The sequence below is a fragment of the Cavia porcellus genome, unplaced genomic scaffold (genome assembly GCF_034190915.1).
Source record: "Cavia porcellus strain 051 isolate PalLab524CR breed Dunkin Hartley unplaced genomic scaffold, mCavPor4.1 scaffold_22, whole genome shotgun sequence".
Lineage (NCBI taxonomy): Eukaryota > Metazoa > Chordata > Mammalia > Rodentia > Caviidae > Cavia > Cavia porcellus.
The window spans coordinates 26,736,749-26,762,732 of NW_026947505.1; the positions used below are offsets into that span (position 1 = coordinate 26,736,749).

General features: G+C 37.0%; 1 protein-coding gene across 4 annotated transcripts in view; it reads left to right on the plus strand.

Moving 5' to 3' along the window:
• Snx9 (sorting nexin 9) overlaps nt 1-25,984 on the plus strand; it is a 94,728-nt gene that overhangs the window by 20,161 nt on the left and 48,583 nt on the right. For 2 of the 4 annotated variants that reach the window (XM_063232950.1, XM_063232951.1), the window contains exons 3-5: nt 2,800-2,874; nt 4,829-4,954; nt 19,627-19,719. In XM_063232950.1, coding sequence (XP_063089020.1) covers nt 2,800-2,874; nt 4,829-4,954; nt 19,627-19,719 — 294 coding nt within the window. The remainder of the gene's footprint in view (nt 1-2,799; nt 2,875-4,828; nt 4,955-19,626; nt 19,720-25,984) is intronic. The other 2 variants (XM_063232952.1, XM_063232953.1) reach the window with 1 other exon arrangement.

Genomic DNA, 25,984 nt, shown 5'->3' on the forward strand with positions numbered 1-25,984 from the left:
TTGCTTGATATTGAAAAAATATATGTTATGTATATATAATAAAATAAAATTTTCACAGACTCTAAAATCTTTGTTGCCAGGAAGCTTAGTACTCATTTTTTCTGTCATCTTACGGTGCTTTATATTACCTCTGTGTGATAGCTGAATCAATAGGTGCAATTGTCCTTTTTATATGTAACTCTGTTGTAAACATTCTTAAGGTATATAGAATTATGAGGTGAACCCTATTTAAAGTAAGGTTTTTTAGAAAATCATCTGAGTTCCTAGTATTTTGCTCAGTGTTTATGTACTGAAAAGAAATAAAAGCAGGTATGGAGAATTAGTCCGTGGCTATCACAGGGCTCCGCACACCTTCCTGGCCCAGGTTTCTGGACAGGTTCTTCCGCGTCCCTGCCTCCACCTTCAGGCTCCACACTGTACATATTTTCTCCTCCAAGTCACCTACATACTGCATGTGTGTACAGTCCTAATCTGGGTGCCTTGAGGTACAAAACTTTGCACCTGTCCTGGATTCTTTGTGTGCATAACTGTTTTGTTTTTTTCTGAATATTTCCAGCACAAGATAGCAGTTTTATTTGGCATTGTAGATCACGTCACTCTTTACATTTTAGCAATCCTTTTACAATTTCCTCTTCTTTCTGCTTTGCGTTTTTTGTTTTTCCTGTGACATTCCATGTTTGGCTTATTTTTTTTAATACTACATATGTATTCTGAGATTTTTTTTTAATTGTCTACTATATGCTAAGTCTGTCATATCTGCAACTTGACCATGTTTTTCAAGCCCCAGTTTTGGCATCTGGCTGTATCTTAGACATCCTTAGTTTTTTCCTAAGCTCTTCAAACTTTCTATGTGCTGCTTACTAGTGCATTTACCCTCGCAATACTAATTCTCTTCCTGAATTCTGTTTGATTTTGTTGTGGTATCACATCCATTTAGGCACCCACCTAAAAACTCCAAGTTGAAAGCCTTTGACTTAAGGCTAGCTCACATCTAACCTCTCCCTCTCTGTCTCTTCTGTCACACAGTACATTGAGCTCTTGTTTTATCTGAACTGTGCATCTTCCTGCTATCCTCTCCCACTATGGCTTGTCTAAAATGCCAGCCTCACCATGCCACTCCTCCCAGTGGCAAGTTCCCAGTCAGCTATGGGTCTGCAAGATACTCACTGTTTGGCACCACTCTTCCTCACCAGCCTTTTCCATGTGCATGTCACTTTTTGACCACAACAGCAACAGCAAGAGTGAGGCCTGGGGACACAAAGGTCAGGGAAGGAGAACCTCAGGGTGGCAAGGTACATAACAGTAAGGTCTTTCTAGTGAGAGTATTTTGAAAACCTGTATTATATGCCTTAGGTACAAAAAAAGAGTTACTGTATAGAACAACTATATGGAGTAATTTGGGATAATGCACTAAGTGTATATGAGCAGATAGGCTCCATTTTAATTGTGAGAGAGATTGAAGATCCTTTCGTCTGCCTTTTTTTTCAGTGATGTATTTCTTCATTTTCTTTATAAAATAGTATTGTCTTCCTGTTGCTGCTGTGGTAAAAATGTGACAGTTTTAATATAGAATGATTTTTAAAAACAATATGGTTAACTATAATGTACTATATATTTCAAAACTGAACGAAAGGATTTTTAATGTTTTCACCACAAAGAAATAACAGATGTTTGAGGAGATAGGCTTATCTTTAATTAAAAATTGTGCAATTTATAAATGTATTGAAACACTATGATATTCTATAAGTATAATTATGTGTCAGAGAAGAATGTGCTTTTTCAGACTGAAATAATTAATTAATTGTGCCATTATTGATAAGACCACTATTTTCAAGGGGAAAAATAGGGCTTTGCTGAGATAATAAGAAAAATGGGAATCTTACTGTAGAGTTCTACTATATTGTTTAGTCTGTTACTATTCTTTTTCCAGGAGAACTAATGACCATGGATCATTAGCTGTTTCAGTGTAACAGTCCAAAAACTTAGTGGTTTAACACATATTGAGTGGCTTGTCTTACAAACTGCTGATGGTTTGTGGTGGTACGAATGGATCTCATCCCTTTTATTGATTGTTTTTACTAATAAAATTGATTCATAAAAAGCCACCTGATAGGATGCGTATACCACTGGTGGCTATTCAAACCACCTGGCAGCAAGATATACAAACTATGGCCCTGTTGTGAATATGTTAAAGCAATACCCAAAAGTTACTGCTTAGGAATCCTTGAGTCATTGGATGGTGCTGCTCTCTAAAGTCACATGGGCCCAGCCTGGGGCTGTATGGTCTAAGACGGTCTCAGCACCAATATGGCAATTCTGCTGGATTGGCTGTGGATGGGGCAAAAGAGAGACTCATCTTCAGAGCAACGCAGATTAATTCGCATAGCAGCATGGGGCTCATGACAGTGAACTGAAGTGTATAGAGCCCCTTGAGTGAGATTAGACTGTGAACACCCATGGATAATTTGTAGACAGGTCACAACAGTATAGATTCAAGGGTAGGGATGTGCATTTTACCACTTGCCAGGACTACAACTACTCTTGCCACACAAATAAATAAAAATCACAAAATGATGGTAATTTAAGGAAAGACTATTTTCAGTCTGATCACCTGTTGTTGAAGTTCAATTTATCTTTTTTATTTAACATTTTGAAGTGTTCTATAGTAATAAAAAAGCTTAATATCAATTACTTTTTAATCTCACAATTTATAAATTATAACAATTCCCAAAGCAGAATTTCCACAGGAAATCCCAACTATAACATTTTTCTTTTCTTTTTCCTTGGTAACTTCTTTAGGATGTTGGTGGAGGATGGCTGGAAGGAAGAAACAGCAAAGGAGGACGAGGGCTTGTTCCCACCGACTATGTGGAAGTAAGAACTTACTGTCACTATGAATTAAAGCTCCTTTATGACAAGCATTTTTTAAAATCAGTTGTCAGTTAAAGGATAGTCACGAAGACAGCGACATTTTAAAAAATTCCCATTACACAAACAGTGAATATTAATTATATAAAATACATTGAAGTATAGTAAAACTAAAAAAGAATATTGGTTATAGACCCACCCATGCTCTAAGGAATGATTAGTGGTTTAGATTATATTCCTTTCAAGAATAGCAATTTTAGCTGGGCTTGGTAGCACACACCTGAAATGCTGCAAGCACTCAGGAAGCTGAGGCTGAAGAATCACTGTGAATTAGAGACAAGGCTGTACTTCATTGCAAGACCCTGGCTCAAAAAAAAAAAAGGAATATCAACCTTTACCTTCTCTGAATAAAGCTCCCTGTATTTTCTTTGCTCATATTAGATAGTAGCTGCTGCTTGTTTGTTATAGAATTGATTTACAAAGTTTAAATAGATTTTTTTAAAAGAACATGCCTCTGGGGCTGGGGATCTAGCTCAATGGCATAAGTGCCTGTCTGGCAAGTGCAAGGTTTTGAGTTTGATCTCCATTACTAAAAATAAAAAAGTTTAAAAAGTAAAAGAAAAAAACGTGCCTCTCAGTTCCTTCCCTGCAGGGTATCTTTTTTTTTTTTTAGATGGAGGGATATCTTGAATTGCCTACTGTAACCTCTGTTGTGATGCCTGTTATAAATCAGCCACCTGGTGCCCTCTGCTGGTTTCTGTAGGTGTCTAAAGACAGTAGTAGGTACTTGATAAGCTTGCCTGTATTCTTGAGTGACAAACTAATGTTGCCTGGGGCCCTGTGAATAAAACTGAAACTAGCCCAAGAATTAAGGTGCTTAGGTTTACCTCCAATAAAGAGAATGAATGCCCCTGGGGACATATTTTTCCAGGGGTCCAACTGCAAAATGTGAAAGAAAGCTGTTTCTGTTGTTCTTGACTAAGAAAAGAGATGGTGAGTTTCAAACCTTTTGGAAAATCTGATGAAGTTTGTAGATTTTCCCTTCAGAAATATGTGCACAAGCATATACACTAGTCTTATCCATATGATTTCAGATGATTTGATTTCAGATGATGCATCTGGGTTCAGTTCATGGGACTTTGGCTTATATCTGTTTTACTTTTTTGCACTGGGCAAATGGAATCCTAAAAATGTACAAGATTGAGAAAAATCTGAAAATTTAAATTGATCAACGTTTATTTCATTTTCTGGAACTCTTCTAGAAAGGAACAGTTATTTCATACATCTGTAAATTTATCTTTTAAGAATATAACCCCCTCAGCAGAAATAAAGCCAGTGGCAGTCAGTAAAAACACAGTTGAACTTAATAGTACCATCAATCAACTGAATATGATAGACATCTGTTGACTGCCTCATCTAGCAACAGCAGAATACATATCCTTTCTAGACATACATGAGGCATCTACCAGGATAGACCATGTTCTTGAACTATAAAACATGCTTCAACACATTTAAAAGAAAGGGAATATAGCAGTAGGAGAGCACATTCCTAGCATATGCAAGGCCCTGGGTTTGAGCCCTGGCACTGCAAAGAAAAGATTTTTAATTTAAAAAATTAAAAGTATACACAGGTAAAAAGGGGGTAAATTATGTAGTGTCTACTCTTAGACCTTAATGGAATTAAAACCATAACAGAAAGCTAGCTGGAAAATCCCAAAATACTTCAAAATTAACACAGTTTAAATACTCCTGAGTCAAAGAAGAAATCTCAAAAAATTAAAGAAGTTTAAGAATGAATGCAATACAACAAAAGTAGTCCTTAGAGGAAAATGTGTAATACTGAACAGTGTAAACTCCTTTTTCAGAAGAGGTGGCAAGTCTTGCTTATACTTAGAGGCTTTTACTTTGAAATCATTGACTCTAATCTGTGAAAATAATTGGAGTTCTTTCTGATACACAGATTTTACCCAACGATGGAAAAGATCAGTTTTCTTGTGGAAATTCAGTGGCTGACCAAGCTTTCCTTGATTCCCTTTCAGCAAGTACAGCTCAAACCAATTCATCAGCTGCCAACAGCAACAACCAGGTATGTCTTATACCACCTTGCTGTTTGTGACTGGCTTTACTGAGAGCAAAGTGCATTTGTGAAAGCTTATGGTGCATTATATAGCTATTGCCATTCTCTGAAAGCATAAACAGTTTGGTTTTTTTGGTGTGCATTTCTGTTGGTTATTAACAAAAAGCTCACCTGTTAAGTATACTAAAGACTGTCTTCAAGTTGTCTGGAAGGGAAAAGATAGGATGTTGAGAGTTGCTTCTAAGTCTGTCATACTGTACACAAAAACCTCAGTAGTTGTAAATACTCTGAAGTGAGTATATCGAAAGAAGATACAGTCCTGTTGATGAGGAGATCATTGTTAGTCATGTGGCTAGACCAGGACCTTGACATGTGACTCCCATTCTCAGAGCTAGAATGCCCTCACTGTGCTGATAGGAGCAGTACAGATCAAAGTCATGAGAAGATCCAGGGATTTGGGATTTGTCATGTTATTGTGTTGTTTCTAGAAGACTTAGAATGGTGGGATAAAAATGCAGTACAGCTTTAGTTTTAAAAATTGACCAGTTGGATGAATCTGTGTTGATTGCCAAATGCTTATCCAGAGTGAGGGACAAGAAGAAAATTGAGCATGTAGGGATCAGAATTTGCTACATACATCTTTAGAAATGAATGGACCTTAGGAGATATTCTTTTTTGTTAACTACATAAAAGTTTTCAAATTATGTTAAGCCTAATGATCATATTATTTATCATTATTTGCTTACAAAATATATCTTAAACTTTTAAGAAACCTGGGCTGTGTCCTAGTGATAAAGTACTTAGTGTAGATAAGCCCTGGATTCAATTCCAAGCACCACATAGTATACAGACACACACCCCAAACAGCCTTTCAAGAGAGTTTTTCAAAGTACTGTATTTTAACTATACGCTGTACATTTAAAAGGTTTTTCGAGACATCTAAATCACAAATTAGACCTAGATCTTTAAAATTCAGGGGCAAAATGATCACATAGTTAAATAGCTTCCTGTATTTTGTTACTCTGTAATACTGCACATGAGAACATTGGTCCTTTAAAGTCACTCTGTAATTTCCCCTGGGCACTGCTGACGATGGGCACCTGTTACCACTTCTCTTTGGCTTATTCTGTGTACCACTGAATGTTAGGGTTTCCTCCTGGCTTCTTCCCACTAGTTGCTCATAGCACCTTGACTTCTCAGTTGTGACACTCAAAAGTGTCTCCAGACATTGTCAGGTATCCCTGGGAACATAATAAACCCAGTTGAGATTCACAGAGTTATATTAAAAAAAAAATCTGGGGCTGGGGATTTAGCTCAGTGGCATAAGCGCCTGCCTGGCAAGTGCAAGGTCATGAGTTTGATCCCGGAACAAAAAAAAATCCATGAAATGGATTGGCATTAAGTAAAGGGCAGTATTTCAGTAAAAGAGAAATATAATGAAATGATTGTAGAATAAGTGAAGGAAGTTAAAAATATTAATATTACTTTAACTCAAGGAATCTATTCTAGCTGTTATCTTAGGGTAAGCTCAAGCACGTTAGCCAGTCACACCAATTCAAAATCACGTTCAAGTCTTGCTCTGTAAAGAAGAAAATATCTTAGTATTAAGTATAGTAATATTGTTACTAAAGTGTAAATTTTCCCCAATTTAGATAAACCGCCTTTTAAAAAATTTTAAACAGAAAGTAGACACAACAGAAATAAAGTTTCAAAACAGGCTAGTAGGAGAGAACAATAATCAACACTTGTTGCATATTGTTATATTCACAGTAGTTGTTCAGAGTGCAAGATGTAGGCATGAAACGTTCAGAAAAGTACTAGCACAGAACTTTCCTCTCAGTGAACCAAGAGAAACCAGCTATATAATTGTCTTAACTGACTTGCATTTTTATATATTTTTTCCCTTTTCACTTATTTCCTTTCCCCTTTCTTGCATCACAGTTTTTCTTTTCTTTTAAACAGCTTCTTCCTTACTCATAGTGTCTTTTGTACAATTCGGATATTGTTTACTCTTTCATACTCTCACACTAGTGAGACAATATGACATTTACAACTTGTGAGTCTGATTTATTTTACTTACAATTATGGTCTCAGGTTGCATCCATTTACCAATAAAAGTATCAAGTTTATCTTTTTATGGCAGAGTAGTATTCCATTATATAAAAATGCCATGTCTTTTTAATCCATGCCTCAGTTGATGGGCATTTGGGTTGTTTCCAAGATTTAGCTATTATAAATTGTGCTGCTATAAACATAAGTGCACATACATCTCTTTGTTATGATGTTTATAATTTTTCTGAGAAGATACCCAGGAGAGGAATGGCTGGGTCAAATAGGACCTGTACTTCCAGTTTTTTAAGGAATCACCGCACTGATTTCCACAGTGGTTGCACCACTCTACATGCCCACCAACAGTGGAGAAGGGTTCCTTTTTCCTCACAACCCTGCCAGCATTTGTTATTAGTGGTTTTCTTGATGATAGACATTTGTATTTCTTCATCTGAGACGTACGTATTCATCTCAGATGTCCATTTTTGGATTGGGTCTTTGAATTTTGAGGGCTGCATTTTTTTCAGTTCTTTATGTTTTAGATGTGTCATTTTTCTGAGGGATACCGGCTATAATTTTTTTCCACTATGCAGGTTGTCTTTTTACTTTGTTGGTGATTTCTTTTGTTGTACAAAAACTTTTTAATAAGGTAAGATCTCATTTGCTGATTCCTTGTTGTATTTCCTGTGTGGTCTGGGTTTTGTTCATGTATCCTCTCCCTTTTACCTATGTCTTCAAGATTTCTACCTATTTTCTTTTTCAATAGATTTAGTGTTTTTGTTTTAATATTTAGATCTTTGATCCATTTTAACTTTAGTGCCTGGTGATACACATGGGTGTAGTTTTAGTCTTTTGCATATAAAGAGCCAGTTTTTCCAGCACCATTTTTTAAAGAGCCTTTCTTCCAATGAACATGTTTGGTCCCTATGTCAATGATAAGGTGGTTCAGTGTTTGTAGTTTTGTCTACATCTTCTATTCCGTTTCACTGATCTTTGGGTCTGTCTTGTCTTGTCTTTCTTTCTTCTTTTTTTTTTTTGCCAGTACCAGTAGCTTTGTAGTAAAATTTCAGTTCAGGGATTGTGATGCCCCCTGACTTACCTTTGTTGCCCGTGATTGCCTTTGCTATTCTAGATCTCTTCTGTTTCCAAATGAATTTTTTTAAAGAGAATAAAACAAAACAGAATAAAAATTACAACAGAACAATGCAAGTGGTGATACAAGGCTTCAAAACAAGACAACAGGAAATCAACAATTGCTACTATAATGTCTCTTGTTTTCTTCAAAATAGCTGTCCATAATATGACACATAATAAGATCAAACCAAACAAAACAGAATAAAAACCAACCAAAACAAAAGAATGAAAACGTTAACAGGACTTTAAAACAAAATGACAGAAAATCAACAGTGGCTACCATAATGTCTATTGTTTCCTTCAAAATAGCTGTCCATACCTTCACACATAATAAAATAAATCAATACAGAATGACTAAAACCAATCAAAAGAATGAAAGCATTATAGGACTTCAAAACAAAATAATAGATAATGAATAATGGTTACCATAATGTCTCTTATTTTCTTCAAAATAGCTGTCCATATAATAAAGTCAAACAACACAAAACAGAACAAAACGAATGAGAACAATGTAGAACTTGAGAACAAGATGATAGAAAATCAAGAATGGTTATCATAATGTCTCTCATTTTTTCAAAATAGCTGTCCATACATCCCACATAATAAGACAAAATAGAATAAAACCAATCAAAATGAAACACTGAAAGCATTATAGGACTTCAAAACGAGATCATAGAAAAACAAAAATAGTTACCATAATATCCCATTATCTTCAAAATAGTTGCCCATCCCATCAGACCGAGTAAAATCTAACAAAACATGATAGAATAAAGCCAAACCTAGCCAAATTGTGCAAAAAATACAAGAATTCAAAGCAAGATAATAGGAAATTAACAATAGTTATATCACTTTCCCTTTTTAGGCGTCTCATTCCCATCAGTTTCATAATATCTGTTGTGCTTTTTGGGTCCCACTAACTCATTCAGTTTTTTATGTTAGAGGTAACTTGGTGTTCAAAACCATTTCACCCATGAACATGATCTCCAGCTGTATCTCTTTACCTTCAAAAGCATTGAGATTATCCTACTTTACTGCTGAGTAGCTTTTCATTGTATGAAAATACCGTATCTTTCTTATCTATTCTGCGGTTGATGAGCAAGTTACCCTTACTTTTTTCTGGTCTCCTGTGAGGTGGAACAATTGTTTTCTGTCTTTGATTTTCAGTCTGTGAAATTCCTTTCGAGTTAAATGTGTTTCTTGTATACAGTATATTGATAGATCTTGGTTCTTGATCCACTCTTCCTGTGCTGCTTTTTATTGGTCAGTTGAGGCCATCTACATTAATGGCATTGGTTCATCACTACCATGCTATCCTCCTGCTATTGGCCCTCCACTTTTCCCCTTCACTCAGTTGCCTATCCTGTTTGGCAGTCCTCCTCTGCTGCTGCTCCTGGAATAATGGTCATCTTTATCTCTCTAGAATATCCTTTAGCACTCTGTGGGGTGGGTTTGGTGGTCATGAATTCCTTCAGTTGTTCTTTATCGTGGAAGTGTCTTATTTTTCCATCAGTTTTGAAAAATAATTTTGTGAATATATCAGTCTGGATTGGAAGTTGTTTTCTTTCAGGATTTGAAACACTTCAAACTCTCTTGACTTGATGGTTTGTGTTGACAAGTCTGCCATGATTCCAATTGGTTTTCCTTTATAGGTGATCTGTGGCTTTTCTTTAACTGCTTTTAATATTTTGTTCTTGTGCTGAATTTTTGGGATCTTGATTATTGTATGTCTGAGTATAGATTTACTTTGGTTATGGCTAGTTGGAATTCTGTATGCCTTGCTTATCTGGATGCCAGATCCTTTTCCCATGTTTAGGAAGCTTTCTGCTATTGCTTCTATAAATAGCCTTTTTATGTCATCTTTGTTGACTCCCACACCCACACCCACCTCACTTTTTCACTGACACCTATCACTGTTAAATTATTTTTCTTTGTGTCGTCTTGTAGCCATTGAATTGTTATTTTCTGGTACTTTGTTATTTCTAAGACATCTTTCCTTTCATGATTGCTAGCAGCAATCCTATCTTTAAGGTCTGAAAAGTCTATCTTCAGTGTCTTTCAGGCAGTTTTGCCAGCTTTTGATACACTTTGATTTCCTGGATATCTCTTTGAATTTGTTTCATGCACTGTAATTCCTTCCTATTTTGTTCATTCAAGGTTTCCATCATTTTCCAATGCTCCTCTTTTTTATCTATGTCTTCTTTAGATATGCTCAACAGTTCTTTCATTATGGTTCTGATTTCTTCTTTTATCTGAGGCATTGTTTATGATCTGATTACTTCTTCAGTTGCTGTCCTCTCAGAGATTTCAGGTGCATGATTTCCATTTTCTTCTGTGACTATATCTCCAAGGCTTGTTCTGTGTAGGCGGGAGGTGTAAGATTGCCTTTTGCTCTTTCCTCTTGACATCCTCCTGAGTGCCTCCTGATAAGCCGGTTGTGGGGTCCCGGGAATTCCCCACCTTGGCTGTCCCTCCGCAGTGTAGGCACCTGAGTTTCTCTGAACTCAGGTTCCCAGGGAGGTAGCAGGGCATGCGGTGGGCTTCTCCAGACCTTTGCAGCTACCCCAATAGCCAGGGGTGCGTGGTGGCCAGGGATGTGTCTACACTGGGACTTCCCTCATGGTGGCAGGCACACAGGTGTGTGTTTGCCTGATTCTCCCAGTGGGCGCTGGCCGGCCAAAGGAAACAAGGGTCTCCAATGGTGGCCTGCAGGTACACAGGGAGTATCTGGCTGTTTCTTCCTTTCTGTGCTGGTTACCTAAGGAAGGTAAGTTTACCAGTGATGGCATGAGGCACACAAGGTCAGATTTGGCTTCATCTCCCTGCTCATGCTGGCTGCCTGCAGGAAGCAAGCCTTCTGATGGTGGCAGCAGGTACATAGAGGTGGATCTGTCCAATTGAATTTTAAGAATGTTTTCTCTTGTTCTGTGAGATCTGCTGATCGTATTTTGATTGAGAGTGCATTAAATCTATGTAAAAGTTTGGGAAGTATGGTCATTTTTCACTATACTGGTTCTCTCTATCCATGAGCAAGGGCTATCTTTCTATTTTCTGGTATTATCTTCAATCTCCCTTTTCAGAATACTGTAGTTTTCAATATATAGATCTTATACTTGTTTTGTTATATTGATTCCTAAGTATTTTATTTTGGGGATGATATTGTAAAGGGGGTATGGTTTCCCTAGTTTCTCTGTGATTTTGTTTCTTGTGTACAGGAATATTATTGATTTTTGAGTGTTGAACTTATATCCAGGTATACTACTAAATTTGGTTGTTAAATCTATAAGTCTTTTTTGGTGGAGCTTTTAAGGCCTTTTATGTAGAATATCATGTCATCTGCAAATAATGATCATTTAACTTCTTCCTTTTCAATCTTTATTCCTTTTATTTCTTTCTCTTGTCTGATTGCTCTGGCTAGTGTTTCCAGAACTATATGTGATAGGAGAAGTGATAGTGGACATCCTTGTCTCATGCTTTCTATATGATTCAAGATAAGCTATTTAGGTTATATCTGTGCTTTAACATGTACAGTCTCATAGGATTGATGGAAAAAGTAAGTGAAAAAAATAGTTCTAAAGTATTTAGAACAGTATTTCGTTAGTGTTTAATAATTGTTATATAAACTGGATGTGCTGGCGCATACCTCTAACCCCAGAACCCAGGAGGCTGAGGCAGGAGGATCCCCATGAATTCTAGGCCAGCCTGGGCTATGTAAGTGAGTTTAAGACCAGCCTACATTACGTAGTATGATCCTGCCTCAAGAAAACAACAACAATAATAATCATAATCATAATTATCAGGGACCTGGCTGGGTTCCGCAATCTCCCAAATGAGTGTACAGCAAAGGTTTCAATAAATGAGACAAGTTGTATGATTTTTGGGCTCCAAGAGGATTAAACCCTTCAGCAGAGTTCAAGACTCTGGGGGCTGAGACAAAGAGCTTCTGTGGGCTGCCCATGTTTATTAGATCTTCAAAAAGAAGGAGATGGGATACTGAGGAAGGGGCAGGATCTGAGCAGGACCTGGAGAGTCACCTAAGGACTTCTCCAGGTGGTATTTTATGCTAATTTAAAAGAAATGTCTTATTTCCAGGATAATAATTGTGGTAGGAAATAGCAGAAGTGCGATGTCCGCTGCTGCAATCTCTATTTTGTTCATTGGGATTGGAGCCAGGTGTCTTAAGCTGTGGCCTTATCTTGCCTTTTGAGGCATCTGTTCTCTGGTCTGCCGTGCCGCAGCTCTACACATGTGTTCAATTTCCAGCTTCAAAGGATCCCAACAAATAATTACTACTGCCTTTAAAATAAGACATTAAATGTGTTAGCTGTTTGCTTAAGAAACAATAGGGGCTCTCCATTGGCTCCTAAAATAAATATTGGCTACATTGAAAGGATTTTCTAAAGAGGTAGTCACTATGAATCAGTTTAGAATTCTAAAGGCAGACTCTGAATACTTGCATGATGGGGAAACTGTAGAAGAAATTAATTCAGACTTCAAGTTGGACTAGCTATAGTTCTGTGATTCCTCCACATGGCCCTGTGCTTGTCTTACCATTTGGTGTGTGTTAGGCTCCCCCTGACAGAACTGTCCCATACTGTCCCATCTTCTCTCTCTCCTTTGGGCTTTCTTCTAAGAATTGTGGGAGGACTCTTGGATCCTCCAGTCACTTGTCCAATCTCTCAAGGTTCAGCTCACGTGCCATATCTTCCAGGAAGCCTTTTTTGTTTTTTCTCTTTATCTGTGACTATTATCATAGATGATGTCACTTAATTGTAAATTTATGAGCTTAAAGAACAAAGATTTTATCTTTTTTTCCATCCCCAGTAACTTATAAAAGACCTTTCACTGTTATAAAGTACTCTGTACTTGAAGGAAGAATTTTTTGCTCAGTCCTAAATTTATTACAAAGTACACTAAAATGTAAAATATTGTAGGACTACTGCATCCCTGTCTCAGGATGGTCTGTGTTCTCAGCACTGGCTGTGGAACTGGTTTTTTGTCTCATGCCCATCATTTCTACCATCCAAGAGGTTACCCAGTCAAAAACATTTATGTTCTTTTACATACAGACCCCTTAAGTGTTAGTCTGCTTTATTTTGTTTGTTGTACTGGGGATTGAACCCAGACAAACTACATATTTGGCTCTTTATGTGTTTGTTTTATTTTTTTGAGACAGGCTCTTTTTTTTTCTTTATCGGTACCGGGGATCGAACTCATGACCATGCGCTTGCAAGGCAGGCGCTTATGCCACTGAGTTACATCCCCAGCCCCAAGACAGGCTCTTTATAAATTGCCCAGGTTGGGTTCAAACTTGCAATCTTCTTGCCTCAGCCTCCCAGAGTGCCAGGATTACAGTCATAGGTATGCACTACCATGCCTGGCTGGAGGGTTTTTGTGTGCATGTAATTGTTGTTTGTTGTTTTTCTTTTACATTTTGGATTTAAATGTGCAAAAAGTACATAACATGTTTATATTATGCAGAAATTTTCCATGTCTTGATTTTTTTCTGTTATTTATTATAAAATAGTTTTTTATTGGCTGTAGGATGAAGAAGGCAGTGGTAATTCTTTATTGGAGTTACATTTTACTTTCTCATATTTTTAGAACCTTTAAATCTGTTTTTGGACCATTTAAAAAGTAAATCAGTTTTTTAAACAGCATAAAGAAAGGTAGTAGGTTTTTTTTTATTATTATAGGCATATTATAATTACGAGGATTACCTCTTTTCAAGTTTTATGGAAAAATCCCTGAATGTCTCCCCCTGCCCAATATTAACATTTACTACTTGGTTACAAGAGTTTTTAAGCAGTAATGTATACAACTGTTCACAGGACATGTGGACATTTGCCTTCAATACTGCATTAGATTATCAGAACCAGCCTTATCACAGGTCCTTGACGTATAATGCGACAGCTTTGTTCATCTAGGGAACCTTTCAGAAATACATATAAAATCTGTAGTGTAAGTTGGTTTCTGTGGTTACTTGTTTTTGTCTAACTGGAAATAAACTGCAAAATCAAAGCTATTTAAGCTTACAGCTGCTGTAATAAAGAGCCAGTCAGCATTGTTGTACACGCAACCTGGCAGTGGGAATATCCATGCCTGTTTTGCATGGACTTTTGTTTTGTTTTTTAGTGCTGACAAAGTTTATTTGAAAAAGTGAAAGGGCAGAGTGACAGTGAAGGAGAAACTGGCTCTTCAGAACAAAGTTGGACATAGAGAAAAGAGGAAAAAATTGTACATTGGAGAGATTACAGGGCAGGCTGTCATGAAGGAAGCCATGGTAGCCTCACAGGGACTTTTATCAGCCTGGGCTGTCTGAAAGTAAATTGTCTTGTGTTAGTTATTCTGCACATAAAGTTACCTGTTTTAAGACTTTGAGCTAACAAAATAAGTAAACTCTGTAAGCTGGTATTACAAGTATTATGTATTTTATCCATTCTTTTATTGCTCCATTATTTAAATAATTCTCTTCATTTAAAGCATAAACACTTGAAACTGATTTGGAATTCATGATGTGAATTAGCAAAGGATTTAAGTAATTTAAACGTATTTTGGGCTGGATATGGTGGTTCACAACCTGTAATTCCAGCACTCAGGAGGCTGAGCCAGGAGGATTGCTGCAAGTTTGAGGCCAACCAGGGCTACAAAGTGAATTCAAGCCCAGATTGAACTACATATTAAGACTTTACCCAAAAATAAACAAACAAACAAACTTGTTTTGATAATTTCCAGTCTGTACTACTGCTGCAATTGGCTGTAAGTGAATTTAGTGTGTTCTTGTGTCCTGCTTCTGTTTTTAAAAAAATGTGTCTCTTTTTATTAGTGTTTTTCTAAATTAGGAGGAGTTCATCTGTAGAATTATATCATGTCTTTTAAATTAAAGATTTGTAAAGAATAGAAATAGTAGAATTTATAAGTTCTTGTGTATCATGAGCTGAATTAGTTAGGCTTTTTATATTACAGGATTTCATTATCTCTTCAGGCTCTTTGAGGGAATGATTGTCATTCTGACCAAAACATTCTTGGCTATAGAAATCACATATTATTTGTTTCTGAATCTATTCACACTTTCTAGCACAATTTATATATGACTATGTGAACGTTTGATTAAAGACTTGTTCTTCCTGCAGAGAATTTACAAAAGAAAAGTACCCCTCTCAAAATAATGTTTTGTGAAAGGTGAGTGATTAACTTCTCATTCATTTTCACTGTATACTCCTGGGAAAAGTCTTACCCTGGAATTTTCCAGTCACTAAACTCTTTTCTCTTTCTTTGCTTCTTCCCTTCCAAGCAGAAAGCTCTCTATACTTGGCTGTAGTTGCATGATAGGCCATCACAGGATAAGCCAACTGATAGCAAAACAAACAGAATATAGAAATATGTGGTTGAGGTACTGTCAGGATTGCTTCATGTGGTAATAAGGTGGACTGTTGATGCGTACAGGGCCTCTTCCCTAAGATGATAATATGAAAACTACTAGGGTGATCAAAAAATACAGTGATGCTAAAAATTTTTAAGCCTTACTACAGTATTAAAAAACAGGTTGCCAGGAATTATGGAATATGTGTGGTTGAAATTAGGGAGAGTATTTGGAGGCAGTTAACGACAATATACCTTTTACTGTGATAATTTTTAAAATTTAAACACATGGGATTTTTTTTTATCGCCTCTTGTTAACCATTTACAACAGTTTCTGTCAAATAAGAACTTTATAGTGTGTCTTCATCTACCTCATTCACCAGTTTTGGAATTACCCAATGTGTGTGTATTCCCCGTAGTCAAAATGACTAGGAAAGGTAAACATTTTTAATCCATATAGGACATAGAGGCAGCCACAGCAGCTCAAAGACCTTACCTTAATTATACTGTCTTTTTGTTGTCAGAAATAGGAGTTTGTCTCTTACCTCTCTGGGTCCCCCCAAGGATGTTGTATGAGAAGCAAAATAACATAATATTGTAACAGTAGACACTGTTGTTTTATAGTCACCAGTTGCTAATTAAAGAAAAGCATCACTTTGCCACCATTGCAACTATGTGTACATCTTATTTTCTCTAATGGGAATGGGAATATACACACAGACATACAAATAAAAATTTTATACATATATTTAAAACCAGAATTAGACCATTTATAAAAGTATATATTTATAACCTTTTAAAGTTGATAATCCTGCCAGGCACAGTGGTGCATGCGTGTAATCCCAACACTTTGGAAGGCTGAGACAAAAAAAGTCACCATGAACTAGAGGCCAGTCTGGGCTGCACAAGGGACTTCAAGGCCATCCGCAACTACACATACACAGTAAGAGAGTTCAAGGCCACCTGGCACTACAGAGTGAGACCCTGTCTCAAATAAACAAAAATAATAAATAGAACCTAAATAAAGGTTGATAATCTTTACTTTTCCTGTTCAATAAATTTTTTGTGTCATCTAATATCCAGACCAATCTGAATTATCCCCACAGACTCAGAATGCTTTGACTGCTTGTTTGTGAATCCATGCTGTCACCAAGCATTACATCTTACTATATCCTCTGGATTTCCCTCTTTCTTCATATAGTTCCCCCTTTTTAGAAAAAATTTAAAATTCTGATGTAGCCAGTGGTCCTGTAGAGTGTTGTCTTCTAGATTTGTCTGTTTCCTTGTGGTAGTAAGTTCTTTAATCATGTGCATTTTCTACAAGTTGTGCTTCATGTTACATCACATCAATGTCTCTTGGCACAGAAGACAGGTTATCTCATCAATCCACTGTTAATTGTTCAGAATATTCCTGGGTTAAGTTGACAACAGTCTTTTGCCTCCATTATATTGTGTATTTCCTTCTTATGACCAGAAAGAAATTGATTTAATTAAGTACCACTAGTCATTTGTCTACTGGCTTACCATCAGTTGCCAATCTTTGCTTGAGTCAATAATATTGTTCTTTCTACATGTGCTAAACTGACTTTCTTCTGTAGAATGGTAGTTTCATCAACTAGAGCTAGTCAGCTACCTAACTATAGAATTCTTTCTTTTTAATTTGCCAGTTCTCAAAGTAAATTGTTTTATAGCTGCTTTAAATAGTGACTAGTGAGTATTCCTGAAAAACAACTCCTGAGTTATACTTTTTCTTAGTATAATGGGCACGTGCATTTATATTGATTCAGTATAGTACAGTCCGCTAGAGTATTTTACTTTGCTTCATACTTAAAGTTAGTTGTCACCTCTTAGGAGTCCATTGACACTGTTCTCTGTGTTTGTTGCTCTTAAATATTGTTAATTTTATCATTGTGTCATTACTGGGTCAGTCTCAATTTATTGATTTTTTTTTAACTTGATTTTGGAAGTACTAGGGAAAGAACCCAGGGTATTTGCACTGAGCCACATCCCCTTCTCCCTTTGAGACATCGTGTCACTATCAAGTTCAGGGTATCCTTGAACTCACTATGTAGCGTAGACTGGCTTGAAACTTGTAATGATCCTCCTGTCTCAGCCTCCTGCATACCGGGATTATAGGCATGAGCTACCACACCTGCTGACTTTTCATTTTACGATGGGTCATAATTTTCTGCTTGTTTTCATGCCTGATTTGGGGGGGGGGGGAGTGGGAAAGGAATACCAGACAGGTGATTTTAACCTTGTTATATGCTGAATAGTTTTACATTGTGGTTTGAGGGGGGTTGTTTGTTTGTTTGTTTGGCCTTATTTTGGGATATACTTAAATTATTTTGAAACTGTTTAGTTTTTCCAGGTATTATCTATCTTTAAACTTTTACAAACTGGAGTGTGGTAACATTTTGATGTTTTTGCCACTGTACCAAAGTAAAACCCTGTGAGTAATATACCTGATACACTGTAAATTCTGAGATTTTATGTTCTGGCTGGTGGGACAGCCCTGTGTGGGAATAATCCTCACTGTTCTCTGAATCTTTTCACATGGTTCTTTCTCTTACTGAGTAGTTTCATTATGTGATGTACTAATCAGGTGTCAGCCTCAGATCTGGGGCATCTCAGCTCACCTCCAGAGCTTTTTGGGTGTGCTCTGTCTCATCCAGTTTTCTGCCTGAGATGCACAGCTCTACCTCCACAAGCTAGAGACCCCAGCCTTTGTGTGAGTTCTCCATCTGTGATCTGTAGCCTCGAAAGTCTCTCTGGACAGTAAACTAGGGCAGCAGGATGGCTCATCATGTTTTATTTTTTGTGCCTCAGGATCATTGTCTTTTATTGTCTGGTGTCCAGTGATTTGAGAGTACTTTCATTATTTTATCTTTTTTTTGTTTTAAGTTTTAATCAGGAACCTAACTTCAGGAGCCTGTTACTCTATCTCAATAATTTTATTTGCATATTGACATTCACAAATTCACATTTATTTACATCTATAAAGTAAAATAATACCACCAACTGTCAAGAGAGTTGTACCTGGAAAAATATGTCTCATAACACCATGTAACATCATATAACACTGGATTCTGTTCCGAGCAGTTGTGTAGGTGAGATTAAGGTCTGAAAATTGGGCTCCACAGTTGTCCTCTGACAGCTGTTTTGTAGTCTGGCCATTGATTAGCTCTATAGGAGCCAGTCACTAATCTCAGTGCTACCTCATAAGCACCTCAGGAGTCCATACAAGAAGACATATGTCTTGGTTACTCTTCTCTGGTTGCTGAGACAAAATACCTGATACCCAGAATTAGGGAAGGAAAGGTTTATTTAGCTCATAATTTGTGGAGGTTTCAGTTCATAATCAGCTGATGGTGTGGCAGAGAGGCATCAGTTCATGGCGGCCGAAGACAGCAAAAGCAACCAGAGTCAAAAGGGGAAGAGAGGACAGAGAAGACTCTGTCCCTTATGTCATATGAAGGCTACCCACCCTAGGATGGATGTGGGACTCACACCCGTAATCCCAGTGCTAGATAATGAGTCAGTCACAAACACTAAACTCAGCCACCTCCAAAAGCATGCCTCCATGACTGCATGAGGCTTTGAGGGGACATCCAGGCACAAACCATAGCAACATGTTTTTGCTTCTGAATTTATAAATGGGGGCTGTTCTGCTTCTCACAGCTGGGCTGCGGACTCACTTGGCTCTGTGTTAACTTATGGTTGATGAGGTGCCTCTGCTTATCTTGGCTGGATTTTCACATGCTTGATGGCTTTAAAAGCAAATTCAAAATCCTAACATTTTGAAATGTATTTTTTTCTTCTGAGTTTGTTTCATGGGCTGTATGACATGCATGATACTTGTTTCATTCCTTCTGTGTAGCTTTTGGTTATTTTTAGTGTTTCAGTGATACTCGTTTGATATCTTGTTGGTAGTATGTATCAGTACCAAGCAACAGACCTCAGAAGTTGCAATGCATTGATGACAATCCACTGCCAGATATTTGGGACTTTTTTGCATGTAATGTCTGTGAATGAGTGGCATGCTAGCATTTTTTGGTGAATTTAGGCCTGCCATGAATTTACTGAATTTGGTTAAAAGTTTTTTACCCCATTTACTGAGCACTGTTTTTTATTTTAAGGTGGATATTTTGGCTCAGATTGGTTGTATTGAAAGTCTCAGCCAATCACCACCCTCTTCCTCTTCTCCTTCTCCTTCTTCTTCTATAAATAAGGTAAATTTCAAGCTCATATGCAACAGGAAATAAATATTTTAACTCTTCCAAGTAAACTTTTCTTACCAGTGAGGTGATTGTTTCAGGTAAAGTATCTTGTGAAAGTTCTTCCAGAGCCAGGTAACCTGAAGTGGAAACTGTTGAAGAATTAGGGCCTTGAAAACCTTCTAGCTTCCCTAAAATATGATTTATGCATTTGTCCCGTAAGCAGTGGGATCCAGAGAAGAGTTTTTAATCCTGTGAGTGACAGGCAGGGCTTGGTACCAAGAAGGAGCAGAAGAGGCCAAAGATGTGGCTCTATAGAAATGAGAGAAGAGGGAGAGGTAGAAGGAAAGGCTAAAGAAGAATCTCAGAGCTTAAAACCTCAACCAGGCATCAAAGTGGGTCATGATATACCCAGATGTCTGCAGTTGAGAGGATGAAAGTATTTATTAGGATCAGTAGTAAAGAAGTAAGTGGCCAGAGGATCCAAAGAGATCATCACATTGTGGCTTTTTACAATCCCTATTGGAAATGCCAAGCTCTTAGCATTTATTACAAACTAAAAATATTTGTGCCAAAAGCCTACGAATCAGGGGTTGCCATTGAGCTTGATGGTGACATGGTTCTTCTTTTATCTATTTGAAGAAAACAGATCTTTAACCGGAATAGAAAATACCCTGTGTGCCTAGAATCATCTTTTGAAAAGGTTGTATAGTAGTGTGATCTGGCATATCACCTAGATTTGTGCACTCACGTGGTGATCCAGTCATCTAGTGCTGCATTTCTCAGAAGGTATCCCATTGACACATGATGAACAGCTCTATTTGTCGTATATACAGCTTTCCTGTAGTAGTCATACATCCTGAGTGTGCAGTGTGCACAGCTGTCACTTTGACTCTTTTCTGTTTCCATGTGACTATAGTTAGGTGTCAGCCTGTCTCCTTTTCTTTCTGATGAAACTTAGCCAGTGCCATGAATCCTTTCAATAAATACCTTTAAATCAGTCTCCTCATACAAAGCCAAGATGAACATTTCTTCATTTGTCTTATGAGGATAAGAGACCTTTTAAATTTAGAGTTAAATCTGCAAATCTGTTGAATATGCTGTGCTTGGCCCTGGAACATTTAATTTAGTTGGGGAAGGAAATTAGAAAGAAAGTTGGACACAATCAGTTAGGTATACCACAAGGCAAATTAAAATGTTTGTTATAGATCAAAAAAGACATGCTCTGGGAGTGTATTTGTTTAATACTTTATTAAGCACTTCCCATGTGTTAGGTCCCATGTTCATAGGTACCATATATGAACGGTGACTCTGACAAACATAGCTCTTTCTTGTGTTTCCTGTGTACCCTCTAATGGAGCTCAGAAGAAAGTTACTGAATATACAAATTTGGTTGATTTTTTTTTCCAATATTTTGTTAAGACATCAGGTAGACTTAGAAAAGTTAAGCATGGTGACACACACTTGTAATCCCAGCACTTAGGAGGCTGAGGCACGAGGAGTGTTGGGAGTTTGAGACCAGCCTGGGCTACCTAGTGAGCTCAAGGCCAGCCTAAACTGCATAGTGAGACCCTGTCTCAAAAAGACCAAAAATAAAAACATAAAAAGAAAGAAAAGTTAAGCGGATTGCTTAGTAAATCATCATTTACCTACTTTATAGGATGTACTGTAAACATTGACTGTTCTTATTTTCTCACATATTTGTCTATCCTTCCATCTACTTATGTCTGTCTGTATCTTTCAAGCTTTTCTACAGTAGCTGAGATGACTTTCATAACTCAGATGATACTATTTTAACAGTATGATGATGTTATTTTAAGAGTATGGTGATGCTGTATTCTGAAAATCATTTTCCCTGTAGTTGCATGCTAAAAATTACTCTGTGATCAACCACAGCAAGTTATTTTCCTAAAAAATCAATATACATAAATGAAATCTGATTTCCTCCTCTGAAAATAATGATGTTATGAAGGTTAGATGTCTGCCAAAGAGTAATATATTTTTCGTAAAAATTATCAAGGACATCACATTTAAAATGTTTGAGTTCTTTCCACTGTGAAAGATATTAGTAGCAAAATGGAACCTCCCATGTCAGTTCTAACAAAAAGCAACTGGGAGCCCATGAAGAAGTCCTCCCACAAATATGCCTTCCAGTTGTTTAGATTTGCATGTGTGTGCCTGTGTGCACAGGTACACACACATGATTTGGTTTGGATTGGTTTAGTTTTATGGTAACAGGGATTGAATGACCTTCATACTGAGCTACATTTCCAGTCCTTTTTTCACATTTTATATTTTTATTTTAAGACATGGTGTTGTCGGGTCACTAAGTTACCAAGTCTGAGCTCAAACTTGGAATTTTCCTGCTTCAGCCTCTTGGAGAATTACAAGCATACACCATCACCCCTGGCTAGTGGTGCAGGTTTTGACAGACTTATTAGCAGCATGCATCAGGTTGAAACAAGATGGGGGAATGTTCTAGAAAAATACAGAGATAGAAATAAATATACAAAGATTTTGTAACCTAGGTATGCAGCTGGAAAAAATATATATATGACATTTATTACAAGCTTATAGGTTATAAACAAAGTAATTTTGAAAGAACAGTTATGTTGTTTCTGTGCAGTTAAATAAATTGTACTTTTTTGGAGGGTACTTACTAGGACTAGCTCACCTCCAGATAAAATTCCTTGGCCAGTTTGCTCAGAGTATGTGAAGTCCCAGTCCTGTCCACGTCCTCTACAGTTGGTCTCGAGCTGCACTGCAGTGCTGTGTGGTACTCTGACCTAAAGCATTGGGGCTGCAGGCCCAGCAGCTGACACACGGAACCTTGCTCCTCATGCTGAACCTTTTGTATGACTGGTTGTCTGTACTTACCATTATCCACTCCCCCAAACTTTTGTACTTTTTGATGATCTTATTCTAAAAACCTCAAGAGTTTGGAAGACAGAGAATACATGTTGCTGATTCAAACTCTATCCCTTAACACAGTCACAATGGAACCATAATTTGTGTGTTTTGCTGCCAGATGATTCTGAACCATGGATGGTGCAGTCGTGCATGTGTATCAGCGTGGTTCAAGTTGGCAGGAACATGTTAATCAAACTGTAAAAGGAAGCGTTTGTCCTGAGTGTCGCTGTTAGAACCTCAGTGTGGTCACACCATGTCCAGTGTCCACAGGTAACTGGAGAGTCCATCTCCAGAGCTGAGTGTCATTTATGAGCTGTATGTTTCATAAATTCACAGTCTTATGGATGAAACATGTTTCTGCTGTTAATACTGAACTTAGGGTAAAATAACAAGTAGCTTCATTTTTCTCTAAAGCTATTAGAGTAGGAGTATTAGAGTTAAATCAGTTATTCTGGACCTGTGCATCCAGTTAGCCACCTCATATCAGGTTAGTAAGGTATAAAACATAACAGCCCTTGAGACATTCTAAAACTTCAGAAAGATGTGCCGGGCATGGTGGCACACACCTGTAATCCTGACACTTGGGAAAGTGAGGCAGGAGGGCTGTCAGGGGTTTGAGGCTGGTCTGAGCTGCATAAGTGAGTTCAAGGCCAGCTTGAACTATATAGTGAGACCCTGCCTCAAAAAAAAGAGGAAAAAACTACTTCATAGAGATATACAGTAGACCAGTAGAAAATTTGCATAATTTTTCTGACTTCTTTTTAACTTTCTTGTTTTAAAATTTATCAACAATCATAATCTCTATGAAAATCAGTATGGAAATTCCTCAGAAAATTAAAAGTAGAAATTCCATTCAACCCAATTGCTCCCCTTCTAGATACCTTCATGCAAGAGTTAAAGACATCATGTTACAGTGATACATGAATACTCATTTTTATAGCCACACAACTTACAAAGCTAAATCTTGGAAGTGGCCTGTATGTCACTTACTTAATCAGTAGATGAGTGAGTAAAGAAAATGTGGTACACCTCTGCTGTAAAGAAGGACAAATTTGAGTCATTCATAGGAAAATAGATGCACCTGAATATTACATGGTTTCTCTTATATGGGAACCTCAAAGTATAAATAGGAAAACACATGTCAAAATACTGAAGATAATTGACTTTTTTAAAAAAAAATTTTATTTTAAAGAGAATAAAGCAGACTAAAACTAATTGAAACAAACCAGTGTAACAGATATAGAACTTCAAAACATTATAAAATCAACAATAGTATCCATAATGCCTTCAAATAGCTGCCAAAAACTTCAGACATAATAAAAATCAAATGGAACAGAATAGAATAGAAACAATAAAAACAAAGCAATGAATGCAATAAAGGATTTCAAAACAAGCCAATAGTAAATCTAAAATTGTTACCATAATATATCTTGCTATCTTTGAAATAGCTGCTCCTGCCATCAGATTTAACATAATCAAACAAAATAAAAGAGAATAAAATCCATCCTAATGAAACAGTGGAATTATACAGGACTTCAAAACAAGACTATAGGAAATCAACAATGGCTACAGCCCTGAGAAGATCCACCCCCGCAGATGCCACACTGTGTACCATTATCGTCTGAACCAATCATGAGACTACTGGCCATAGACCTGCAATGTTAGTCAAACACCAAAGCACCACAGGCATCCAGTTGCATTTTACCTTTATAGCTGTCATTAAAGCCTGTGTTTCTCTGGATATACTAGTCGCCTACCTAGGAAGTGGGGAGATGATTGGTACTTGTTGTTTTCCAGCCTATGCACTGGAGGCGGCTGGGGTCTGGCTGTTCCAGTCCGACCAATGCGCCATGGCACTACTTCCCAGACTGGGCTTACTTGTTGGTGTGGCCTTGTTTTCTCTCCCCACCAGTCTGCGAATCTAGTTGACCTTTCAAAGATGGTGATAGGGAAGAGAATCAACAGATTGAGGGAAAGGAAAGGGGTAAAATACTTAAAATTGTTACATCCTTGTACCAACTTCCCATAATGTGTATAATCATTAAGTAGTGCAAACATTACTAATAAAATTTTAAAAAGAATTTCAATACTTTTTTAAATAAAAAGATTTGAATAAAAGAGAAAACTCACTTTCATATTTTTAATTTTAATACTGAAATTTTAGAAAAAGATACTTTTCTGAATTTATAAGTAAATTTAAGGTGACTCAAATGAAGTCTCATTTTTAAACTGAACATTCTAAAGCTAAAGTTTAGATGGTTTTAAGTTTTTTATTGTCATTCATTTTGGTTTTTTTTGAGACAAGGTCTTGCCACATAATTCAGGCTGACTTTGAATCTCTCTGTGGAGCTCAGGCTGGCCTCAAACTCTTGACAGTCTTCTTGCCACAGCCTCATGGGTGCTGAGATTATAGGTTTGCACTGCCAAACTCCACACGGTGATTTTAAAGGTATTCAGCTAAAGTTCTTGTGTAAAAATAAACAGAGGAGAGATGTTAACCTAAAGTTTTTTAATGGTTTATTAATGGGTTTTCTATCTAGTAGGCTCCAAAGTAGTGTGGAAATAAGATGCCATATATATTGCCTGTTCCAGAATTGTCTTCACAATACTGGGGCAGAAAGCTAACAGACTTTAAATAGGTTAAATTACTTACTGATGACAGACAACACAATGGAATTTGAGATGGAATTTGAACCTAGATGGTCTACCTCTGGAGTCCAGGAATATAACCAAGGCAGAGCACTCATAGTGTATTGAAGTAGCAGCCTGATAGGAAGCAAGTGGGTAACTAGCTACACTTTGTGGTAAGCAGAAGGGAAAAGGAATGAAAGAAATAAACCCATGTACTCCTAAAATAAGGAAGCAGAGTGTATCCTGTGGGCAAACCAGATAAAACCATTGCCACCTTTTAAAAAATTCTATGAATAATTAATGACATTCTTTTGAGATCCCATAAATGTAAAAGTAACTATGTTTTCTGTCCTTTCTGGGGTTGTTGTCTATGGAATAGCTAGCTGTGTTTGTTTTATTTTATTTTAGCCTTAAAATTGGCCTATGTGTGATTTCCATCAACATGCGACTCATGCTAACCTATAGCAATGTTAAGTAAATTATAAAATCACTCAAAGGAATAGTGGGATAAAATTATTTTTAAAATAATTTTGGAGTATGATAGCCTCATTATATGCAGTTCAAGGCCTCAGGAAGTCAGTAGAAATGTAGGAATATAACCAACCTCTTTGGAAAGCAATTTGACAAAATCTGTCAGTTCTAAATATACATATGCATTACTCTGGTGATTTTCCTTCTGGAAATTTCACAGATCTGCTAGATAAATGACAAGAGGTACACAGTTGTATGTTGCAATATT